This window comes from Pogona vitticeps, chromosome 6, assembly GCF_051106095.1.
Source record: "Pogona vitticeps strain Pit_001003342236 chromosome 6, PviZW2.1, whole genome shotgun sequence".
Taxonomy (NCBI): Eukaryota; Metazoa; Chordata; class Lepidosauria; order Squamata; family Agamidae; genus Pogona; species Pogona vitticeps.
Window position 1 is genome coordinate 35,138,094 of NC_135788.1, and position 12,199 is coordinate 35,150,292.

The 12,199-nt window shown below is 41.3% G+C and overlaps 1 protein-coding gene across 4 annotated transcripts in view; it reads right to left on the reverse strand.

Moving 5' to 3' along the window:
* OSBPL3 (oxysterol binding protein like 3) overlaps nt 1-12,199 on the reverse strand; it is a 111,277-nt gene that overhangs the window by 57,068 nt on the left and 42,010 nt on the right. For all 4 annotated transcript variants that reach the window (XM_073003302.2, XM_073003300.2, XM_078377211.1 and 1 more), the window contains exon 2: nt 8,485-8,714. In XM_073003302.2, the coding sequence (XP_072859403.2) occupies nt 8,485-8,577 (93 nt within the window). In that variant the 5' untranslated portion in view covers nt 8,578-8,714. The remainder of the gene's footprint in view (nt 1-8,484; nt 8,715-12,199) is intronic.

Genomic DNA, 12,199 nt, shown 5'->3' on the forward strand with positions numbered 1-12,199 from the left:
CTTCCCTTCCCCCACCTCACCGGCCAATGACCCACCCACTTACCAGCTGGCACATGCTCCTCTCCTCCTCCTCCTCCTCCCCCTCTTTAGCTGTTTGACCACTCCCCAGCAGTAGCCGGGAGGGGGGGGTTGCCTGTCCTGCCTCCTCATCTGAGTGGGCGATCAGGGAAGTCTGTGCTCTTGCTGGAGACTGCTGAACAGCCAAAAAGGAAGATGAGAGGAGCGAGTGCCAGCTGGTGAGTGGGGGTCCAGCCAAGGAGGCGGGACAAGGGAACACGTAGCACCTGTGCCGCTGTGCATACGAACTGTCACGAACCTCCGAACTTCTTGTTGCTGTCTAGTTGCATGTATTTCTTCTACCTGGAGTGAGAGTGGCAAAATGTTTTGCCCACTGGAAGGATTTGAACCAAACACTTTCTGAGCATGTGTTGTGCGTCACAATACAGCATTCCATGGAGGTTGCTTGACTGTGACTGCTACCTCTGTCAGGCTCTCCTTTTTTCTCCTACATTGAGGATATGTAAGTAGGATGGGAATATCCTTGGCATGACCCTTGCTAAATGGCTCTCTTCCCATCTCTATATGACATGTGGGCAGTGATACTGTAGCAGCTCTGCACTTCTGTGTTTTTGGCACTATTTTCAGGGATGCTCGGAGCATATATGCCATATGGAGATTTTCTGAATTGCTAGCATTTCCCTCCCCCCTCTTGAAATGGGTGAACAAAGCATATCACAGCCATTCCAGCAGCGCATGAACAGCATGGCTCCTGCAGCACTCATTGTCCTGTAAATTTCTGTTTATCTACCATTTCAATATGGGACTGTTTCAAACAGTAATTGACAGAAAGCCTATGAGCATGTACAAAAGCAATACCATCATGCAGGAGAGTGGAATCAACAAAACAAAACAGAACTATAGCATCTAGACTAGGAATGGTGCAAGAAACATGTGATTAACAGAGCAACAACTGAATACATAAAAAAGAATACAATTGCACCATATCATTGTTTATTACTGGGGAAAATGCTTCTCCATTTAGAAGGAATTTTCCACTAAAATGAACGAGCATGATGTATTACAAACCGCTTCTTCAGATGTTGAGCTCAGCTACCAGCTGAGTGCCCCACAGAGTTCATTTAATCCAACAAAATATAAATCTAATAATCTCACTACTGGCACAAACCCGTAAAACCATAGGAGCACACAGCATGCCAACTTGGGATTACCTATCTGTCTAGGTACACACACATTTTAGTAGTTCAGTCCAACAGTACAAATCTATTTCTTATTTTCTGCTCCTCTTAAATGATGTGGTGGTGGATAAATTGCTACCCTAATAGAACATGCATAGGATCAGGCTGCGGGGAAAAGGAGAAGCGTCCCAATTATACAATAAAAATGCTATCATCACCACCACCACCATCATTTTCTAGCGGAACCAAGAATATGGTGCTCCTGAAAAGCCACAGTAATGATCTGGATACAGCCTTCCTGACACTATTGACCCCAAACTCTGATCAGCCCTAACTAGCACAGCTAATAACGGGCTCTAATAGGAATTGCAACGCAGCAATGTGTTGACAGTTACATACTCCTAGCCCACAACACCCAGCCAGCAGAGTCAACTACCATGATACCAGGGACTGAGAGGAACCCTGGTCTAGAGATATTCTGAGCTCTGTCAACCCTGACAAGGGTGGGCGGGTGGCCCCTCCTCCATGCCTGTATCCATCAATTCCACACAGTCCAGCTTAGGCTATCCAGGGTTTATTGGAACCAGAGAAGGAGAAACAACTTCAGGAGTTTTGGTCACTTCTGTTAGCTGCCTCAGGGTGAAGTTAATAGCACTTGCCTCTGCTCAGTCTCTGCTCTGTCCAGGCTCCAAGTTAACTTCACTGGGACTGAAAGGTCTCCATTGTCCTATAATGGAATCTCAACAGGGGACTGAAGAGTGATGTTGTGGAAGCCAGCAGTGAGGGCAAGGCTCAGGGCTTGGCTGGGTCTGGTGTTGCGGTGATGGAGTCACATGCAGTTGCTGCTGCTGGAGGCACTGTGTATTGATAAATACACAGGTTTATCAATGTGGATTTATCAGCATGCTTCATAGGAACCTTTATGTACTGACACAGCATTCTTCTGATCACAAGATGCCGGGAGTCAACTCATGCCCTTTGGTATATCCTAAACCACATGGCACAGTGTGCACCACGATCATGTGGCCGGTCACTAGTTGACACTAGAGCCCTTGGACTAGCTTGATCTTTGGACTGATCAGACAAGGCAATCATGGTCTAGTTGTTGAAAGCTTTGGTTTTTAAAGCAACACTAAACTCAATAAACCCAAAGCCACTAATTTTCCACTATGTGGCATGCTAAGAAAATCCAAGAACCATATTTTGTTTTAGGCAGAAAGAAAGAAATGAATCCATGAGCTAGAATAGCCTTCTGACTGATATTTGCTCTTACAGCTCTTTGAAAACACCAGACGACAGAGCCAGACTTTTGTCTAGAATAAAATGCAGTCAGTTGTAGGGCATGTTTGCAAGTGCCAAAAATAGAAAGCAGCTTTGTGGAGGAGGCTAGGATTTTGCATCAGCAGCATCAGCTAAGGCATTTGTTACAGTTCATAAAACTGGCACAGAGACCATTATATATTTCCATCTTCTTTTTACTTCCGTCAGAGCTGCTTCTGTAGTGGCCGTCCTGTACTGTACCTATTTTAAGGGACTTTCAATAATGTGCTTTTCTGTAATTAATGTATAATCCTAAGAGGTTCACAAGTACAATCTTAAATATGCTTACCTGGCAGTAACCGCCACTGAATTCAATGGGATGTCTAAGTAAACATCCACAGAACTGGGCTGCTGCTCTTTGTTCTGTAGCTTAGCGAAGTTCCAGGCCCCCAAATTTTGAATAGTGCCTCACTGGCTCACCGAATTACAATAGTAGGAAGGAAGAAAAATATCAAAACTAGATTTATGTTCTGCACTACCAGAATTCCCTAGGCAGTTATTACATCTCTAAACACAGCTATTGAAAAAAGAAAGAAATTTAAGTACATAGAAATTAAACCAATCAGGTGCTTCTGAATTTGAAAGACGCTAAGAGAATAAATGGGGATCCAAAACAGTATTTGATCTTTCTCCTTTGAGCAAAGCCTGCTTCCTTCAAGGAGCTCTGACAGAGCTGGAAATAACTAATAAAAATACATAGTTACATATAATTAATGGATTTTTGGCAACAAGTAAGGCATAACTAAGCCACATTATGATGGCAATATTTTTACATTGTAGCTGTAATTTTAGACACTTTTATGGCTATGAGGAGTCAGGGACGTGGTGGCGCTGCGGGCTAAACCGCAGAAGCCTGTGCTGCAGGGTCAGAAGACCAAGCAGTCGTAAGATCGAATCCACACGACGGAGTGAGCTCCCGTCGCTTGTCCCAGATCCCGCCAACTTAGCGGTTCGAAAGCATGCAAATGCAAGTAGATAAATAGGGACCACCTCGGTGGGAAGGTAACAGCGTTCCGTGTCTAAGTCGCACTGGCCATGTGACCACGGAAGATTGTCTTCGGACAAACGCTGGCTCTATGGCTTGGAAATGGGGATGAGCACTGGCCCCTAGAGTCAAACACGACTGGACAAAAATTGTCAAGGGGAACCTTTACCTTTTACCTTTATGGGTATGAGGATATAACTACTGAGGATATAATTACAGATACAAAAAAAACTGCAACAAAGTGGTAGAAGTGTAACACTGCGTGGTTTGAGCACTGGCTTATACTGTGTCTTCTGCTGCTGCTTTCTGCTCTGTTGTGACTGCTATAGTGGCAATGAGGTGGGTGGGAGATTCGGTGCATTTTGTATTTCACAGGCCAGTGGGTTGTAGAATTCTGATGGTGAGAAAAGGGAAGGCAAAGTACTTCTTTAAAAACACTGTAACAGGAGCTATTCCGGGAGGGGGTCTCGAAATGATAACTGCATGTAAGAAGTTTTTAACATTCCAAAGTTCTGACATCTGGCAGTTGGCACTTCTGTATGTAATGCTTATGTGCTTTAATATGGGTACTCTTCCAGAGATTTCTAGGTATGAAATACTCACAAGCAGTTTACCAATCCATCCTTCTGGTGGTGCACAGGAAAGATGCAGCTCATTTGAGACTGCACAGGCCCCAGGGTACATAACTCCATCAGCCCCACATAATCCTGGTAATGTCAACTGGCCCTTCTCCAAGAGGCATACTGGGGATTCAAACATCTGGCCCCTGGCTCTGCAACATGGTGCTCCAACTCTTCTTTATTGCTCTTATTCAGTACTTCTGCTTTTGGTTGTTGTGGGTTTTCCGGGCTCTTTGGCCGTGTTCTGAAGGTTGTTCTTCCTGACGTTTCATCAGTCTCTGTGGCCGGCATCTTCAGAGGAATGGAGTAGGAACTCTGTCCATGCTCTGTTGCTGTTTGTTGGATAGTTGAGTATTTATAGCTGTGGGAACAGCTTTTGTCCTTTTCAGGAGATGATGGTGATCAGCATGTTTTTGTTGTGGATGTATTGTTGTGATAAGAGGGAGAGATCATCTGTCTCTGTGATTGATGGATGTTTTTAGCTGGTCTTTTTTGTGCAATGATCCCTGGTCCTTGTGGCTGGGTAGAATTTGTTGACCTTTTGCAGGCTGTATTTTTCAATGCTGGAAGCTTGTGTTGAGCTTGTGTCAGCGGCGAAATCGTAAGTGGACAGTCCAGCCCCATGGGGCTGTTGTTGTTTAGTCGTTAAGTCTTGTTCGACTCTTCATGACCCCATGGACCAGAGCACGCTAGGTCTTCCTGGCTTCCACTGCCTCCCGGAGTTGGGTCAAATTCATGTTGGTAGCTTCGATGACATTGTCCAACCATCTCATCCTCTGTCATCCCCTTCTACTCTTGCCTTCACACTTTCCCAACATCAGGGTCTTTTCCAGGGAGTCTTCTCTTCTCATGAGATGGCCAAAGTACTGGAGCCTCAGCTTCAGGATCTGTCCATTCAGTGACCACTCAGGCTTGATTTCCTTCAGAACGGATAGGTTTGTTCTCCTTGCAGTCCAGGGGACTCTCAAGAGTCTCCTCCAGCACCACAATTCAAAAGCATCAATTCTTCGGCAGTCAGCCTTCTTTATAGTCCTGCTCTCACTTCCATACATCGCTAATGGAAAAACCATACCTTTGACTTATGTGGACCTTTGTTGGCAAGGTGATGTCTCTGCTTTTTAAGATGCTGTCTAGGTACCCCATGGGGCTGGATGATCATTATTTCCACCTGTGTGGGGATATTTGTATTCATATACGAAAAACCCCATCTCTACTATTGAGGTGGTGGTTGTGTGTGTACACACGGCACACAACTGGGTACACCAGGAATGTGACCAGAATCTTGTATTGATTAGATGCAGTTCACTATCACAACTTACATGATTTCATTTACTCTGAAGTAAAATCTCAATAGGACTCTGCCACTATGTTACAGGGCAACATGCCCACTCTATCTGAAGCAACACAAAAGCTATGAATGATAATAATTAAAACTCTGCTTCTGCAGCATTCATGTTGAAACAAAGGAAGATATTTCTCCAGAGGCTTCCATTTATGAGGCTTTGATCAGAAATAAATGGCAATGCACAAGTAAAACAACAGCACCTTTGTCCAAACCTGAAAACAATGTGAATTTATTAGAGAAGAGCAGTGTGAATTCACTAATTGGCTGGTATATAGATTATCTCTCTCTAATCAAGGATGATCTTTCTGTTGTTTCACCTTTCAGTAATGTTGAAAATCTAGGACCAAACAAAAGAGTCCTGCTTTAAAGAAATGTATGACAGTCACATGGAAGCCTATGTAGAAGAACCTGGTTACATGTAAATAGGTTCCTTGAAGATTATGATGTTAAATGTGTGAATGTTGAAGGAGGACATGATTGAGATGTATGCAATTATGCAGGGGATAGATAAAGTGGATAGAGGGAAGCTCTTTTCCCTCTGATGCAGTACCAGAACCAGGGGACATGCACTCAAATTGAGTGTTGGGAGAGTGAGAACAGACAAAAGAAAATATTTCTTGACCCAGCATGTGTTAGTCTGCGGAACTCCTTGCCACAGGATGTGGTGATGGCATCTGGCCTAGATGCCTTTAAAGGGGGATTGGACAGACTTCTGGAGGAAAAGTCCATGACACGTTACAAGTCATGATTGGGATGTATAATCTTCAGGCTTAAGAGCAAGGTACTTCAAAATGCCAGATACGGGAGGGGGGTATCAAGAGACAGATATCTAGTTGTTTCATGTGATCTCAGAGGCATCTGGTGGGGCCACTGTGAGATACAGGAAGCTGGACTAGATGGGCCCTTGGCCTGATCCAGCAGGGCTCTTCTTATGTTCTTATTTTCTTATGTAATGTCTAAAGAAAAAACAAGCAGCAGGCATACTTGATACCATGAACAGAGGTAGAAGCATAACAAGGAGGAGCACAGCTTCACTGTGCTGTAATCATGTGATGTCTCCTTCATACAAACTGTGTGCAAAGAGAACTAGTAGCAGATCTAACCAATGAGACATCTGGCACCGCGCAGTGATATTTTGGTGCCAGCCACATAGACAGCAAAGCTACATTCCAGCCTGTATACTAGAAACCAATATTCTGAACATATACAAAATGTCCCCCTGCTTCCTTTTGTCCCCTGAAGCTGTTTAAACCTCTTCATTCCCCTAATCAGATTTCCCCTAATCTGATCAACGGCACAAACAGTGTGAAAAACTGGGTAGCGTTCTTGACAAGTCTGCCAGATAACAGGAAAGCAGAAAATTGAGCTAAGAATTAAATTGATATGTACGGGAAAGAGATGAGTACATTGGGGGAGGGAGAGAAGCACTATCAGCACTACAGAGGAAAACAAAAGGCAGCACTGTTACTTATCATCTTCAACTGATCCTAAATTAGGAGTGAAAAATGTTGTGAGATTTCCGGTACAGAACACATTTTAAATTATATTTATTCAATAAATAGTTTTAAATAGGTTTTTTGTTTACTTTAAATCTCACTGTATTACTATATAGTTGTAGTAATACATTGGTGAGAATCTTAGCTTCCATTCTAATACGGAACTCCACATTCATATTCCAAAAGGAGTCTCTCTCTCTCTCTCTCTCTCTCTCTCTCTCTCTCTTTTTCTGGAATAGGACTGGGGAAACTGCAGTTCTTCATTTAATCGTTGGGCTATCCATTGTACCCAGTGTAGCCAATGACGAAGGACAGAATGGCGGGCATTCCAGTCCAACAATATCCAGAAGGTTGCATTCTGCCTGCCATTCTTTAGAACAAATGACAATAAAGGCATGCTGTGGAATAAACCGTCCATCCATTTGCTGCATGGTCCCTTTAAAGGCTTGGGCAACCTTTTATGTTCACAAGAATTCTGACATTCAGTTTACAGAAAGAGAGGCAGGAGATTCCTTCAACTTTGAAACAAGCACACTAAGGATACGGAAATATCTCAATTTCCCTTTCCTTCATGATCATTTTTCTGCAACCTAAAAATTCACCAACCAAATTTAACAGATACAGCAATTTCCATAAGCAGTATGAAATGCACTTGGCCAACATAGAGATCTTAAAAATGAAGGACCTCTCAGGGGAGGAAAAAAGGAAGTGAACAACATTCATTATCCAGAGCTAATGTAGTTGAATAAATATATGTTTGAACCCACACTTTCACACAAAGCACCCAAAGCCCTGAAGAAATGTGTGAACGTCGGTAAATTACTGCCAAAAAATTGAAACAAATTCTACCTCAACCCTGGAGTTGATTTCTTGTAGAAAAGGTCTTCTCATCTGTTTTATGCATCTGATATTCTCTAGGGCTTCCACTATATCAAGTGCACACTTATAGCACACTTGTCAAAGAAATGGATTACTCAGGGAGAAAGAGGCACTGATAATAAAAATACCTAGAAATGAGGCATTGTTATATTTCCAAATAGTTAACCTACAAAGATCTTTGAAGGCAGAGAAGTCTTTGTCACTTCTGAGGTTTATCATAAGTACGCTGGAGTATATATCCACAGAAGATCAGGTTGCACAATAGTCTTTTTAAAAAACAGTACATTTCAGACACTGCTATAAAATGCAAGATTTTGGTGAAATTTTGGTCCTTAAAACAAAAATATCTTGCAATATCTTTACCAAATAACATATAATCTTGAGAATGAAAAAGTCAATAAAAATGCAGATCAAGACCGTCCAATGAAACTGCAATGAGTGGAACCACTGCCATTACCATCCATATACTGTTATTCCAATAATCTCTGCACTAATTTGGTCAAACGGATTTATCTTGAAAACCCAGAACAAAGAAGAAAAAAGACACAAAGCAAAGTATCTAGCAATATATCTTGGGCTCAGATTCTTCACAAATCAGAATGCTTTTTAACAAAGAGAAAACAAAACAAACCATTATATTTACCTGTCTGCTTCCCTGTTTAGAAGAGCAGCTGCTGGTACTTCTTGAAGGAGACAAAACTTTCTGAGACGCGCCAAGATTCTTTTCTTCAGTCATGGTCTTGAAGAGAGTTTCTTCTGAATCAGTTTAATTATAAAACCGTCAAAGAGACAGGAAGACATCGACGAGAAAGGCAAGAATCACCGCACCCCAAAATGTATTTCAATTTCATTCTTGACACTCAAAAGGAACATCTAAGAGACAGAAGGGGGAGGAAAAAACAGAACAGGACAATTAAACTCATTCTGTAACAAGTCAAGAATTCACATCTTCCGCAACACAGTTTGATGACAATTAGCAGTATAATTGATAGTCACGGCTACCATCTAAACATTGATGAAGAGTAATGAATGATTTTTAAAACACAAGAAAGCAGATTTACTGAAAATGCAAATACTGTACAACAAGCATTGGGCACTAGGCAATATTAGGTACAGAACCTACACAGTGTTGGCTCTACTATATGGAATACTCTCCCAACTGATATCTGTAAAGCTAGATTATTCAACCTCAAGCCTCTATATGTGCTTTAGAGCAGTGGTCCCCAACCTTGGGCCTCCAGATGTTCTTGGACTACAACTCCCAGAAATCTTCACCATCACCTTTGTTGGCCAGGATTTCTGGGAGTTGAAGTCCAAGAACATCTGGAGGCCCAAGGTTGGGGACCACTGCTCTAGAGAATGTACTACTTCATCCTGATGTTTAGTACCAGTTATGCTTTGACTATTGTGTTTTTAAATAAAATAACATACATTTTATCTTTCATTTGTGAGCAAACTTCAGAGAACCTATTCTGACAGGTGCTATTATAATTACATGTATTATACAATGGTTTTGTGTATTTCATATCACTTTGCTCTTCATTGGACTGATAATTTTCATATGCAGAATAAACACATTTTAACCAATAGGACATAAGTAACTCATGACTAACTTGAGTTCCACTGATTTCAATGTGTTTACTCTAAAATAGACAGTAGATCTACTTTTTAAAAACATGATAAAGTCTGGATCCAATGCATCAGTTCAGAAACGACAGGAAACCTGAAGGTTTGCTTAGGACCACCTAATGAGTATATGACTCTCACCTACCCTTTTTGAAGTACTGTTACATGTGCGTTATGCTATAAAAAGCTTTTTCCACCCAACCAGCTAACAGTAAGGGAGCTATTCATTCTCAACATAGATTACTTTTGGACTATAATTCTCAGGAACTCCAGCCAGCGTGGCTATGCTGAGTGGGACCTTCTGGGAGCTAAAGACCCAGCAGTAATTCTCCCAAGCATAGGGCATGGGATATCCCTGGCCCTTTGGCAAGAGCTGTTGCCTTGAGATGCAAACATGAAATGGGCCATATCAATAGTGGCTAATAATGTGTGTGTGTGTGTGTGTGTGTGTGTGTGTGTGTGTGTGTGTGTGTGTGTGTGTGTGTGTGTGTGTGTGTGTGTGTGTGTGCTGGGCAGGAGGTTAAATAGCTGTGTTGGCACTCCCCCTTCCTCCTTTATGATACTATTTTAATATGAAATCAACATGTTGTAACTGGGAAGAGAAGCAGTCTGGGCACTTCAATGACCAGTCGGCCCCTAGTCTTCTTTGGGTGTCTAGATGGCTCTGGCTATTCTATTTCCTAGAAAAGGTATTGGTTAGATAATCTGTCTTGAGTGGCTGCCCAGCAATTTATCCATATAGTTTGTACAAGTGTCAACACTCTGTGAATTCATTTTATCCTTCCTCTGAATTAGTGTACAGTGGTGCCTCGCTAGACAGTTACCCCGCATGACAGTTTTTTTTTGCTAGACATTGACTTTTTGCGATTGCTATAGCAATTTGCAAAACAGTGATTCCTATGGGGGAATTTCGCTGAACAATGTTTGGTCCCTGGTTCGCAAACTGATTTTCGCTGGACAACGATTTTGACAGTTCCCTCCACGCTCGCAAAATGTGTGTTTTCAGGACCTAAGCTTCGCAAGACAGCTATTTAAACAGCTAATCAATGGTTTGCAAAGCGGCTTTCCTATGGCCGATCTTCACTAGACAACGATTCTTCCCCATTGGAACACATTAAACAGGTTTCAATGCATTCCAATGGGGAAATGCTTTTCGCTAGACAATGATTTTGCTAAACAGCGATTTCAGTGGAACGGATTATCATCGTCTAGCGAGGCACCACTGTATATCATAGCAATGACATAAGAAACCAAGAGAAAACAATATATGATTCATATTGATGTGGCAAAAAAGCCAACAGTATTTAAAAAAAATAGTATGAATGGAGAAGAATTCATTTGGGAAATTACTTGCCCCAGCAGGTAACTGACATAAAAGAGAATTGTGGTACTTTATATGATGGTTGTTTTGTTGATGGACATCTGTAGATGTCTGTTGTTGAGCCTGACAGAAATATACCCACAGCAGCCAAGATCATAGCATGCATGAGAAATCTTGCTGAAAGATCCCCCCCATACAACTTATAATGTGAATAACTGTAACCATGGTAGCAGATTCTTCCTACTTCACAAAAGCTTAATAGCACCTTTTTCACAATCAAGGGGTGAGGGAAATCCTTTTGTTTTACTACTTATAGAACACTATATATAAATGTATTGTCATACAAACCGCAAAGTTAGCCATACTCAGCTAAGACATAATGTAAGACTGGACTTTGCTTTTGGATTCTGAAGAATAGCACACATTGATCAGACAAAACAAGGCAATTCTTATGCCTTAGCAACAGCAATCATTAATGTATGAAATCTAATTATTTCTAGTGTTATATATTGACCTCTCATTCATGGATTAAAATTTATTTTTTAAAAAAATAATGTATTTATATTCTTTATCTTCACACTATAGGTAAAAACAGTAATATTGCTAAAGTATATCTTATGACATTATGCAATATGTGTCTCTAATTAGCCATGGCAAGAGTCCTCCAGAAAAATCTTTGATGGGGTTGTACAGCTGGGGTTACATGATTCAGAGGTCCAGAGGCTACACATGACCCCCATACCCCAGAGAGCTGGCATAAGCACTTTGTTGACTTTCAGATTCCTCAAAATACAGAGGAGAAGGACACTTCTGTCATACTGATATACATCTCTTAGACTGGTGAAGACTTTTGTTTCAAAATCAGAAGTCAGTTTTGAAAAAAGGTCCTAGACTTGAACTTGGTCAAGTATTCTCTCCCAAATGTGACAGAATTGCCCTTCTACTCCTCCTTAGAAAGCAAGAAGGCCCTTTTCAAATAAAAAAAACATATACGGGGAAACAGGTTACAGCTTTCTGTCTGTTCTTTGCTCACCATGTGACCTAAACAAAACACAATCTAATTTAACACACATATTTGCCTTATAAGTACTAAATAAACATTTCCAATGTTGAAACAGACAATAAATATGCGAAGGAAAATAATTCATTAGGAAAAATATTAAGCAGAGAAAAAGTGATTTAAATGTTGTTTTCAATCAAACTTAAAGCCATGTGCTAAATTACTTTCACTATCGCACGTATTGCTACATTTTAATAAAATGTTGGCCAAAATCCTTCTAGTGATGTTCATGGAGGGAATGCCAAGTTGCTGTAGCTAATTTACAAGATGTTAGATGTGTGCCAATTGTGTGCCTGAGCACATGCTTCGCTCATATGTACCGAGACAACTAGCCGAAATAACATCCCTACA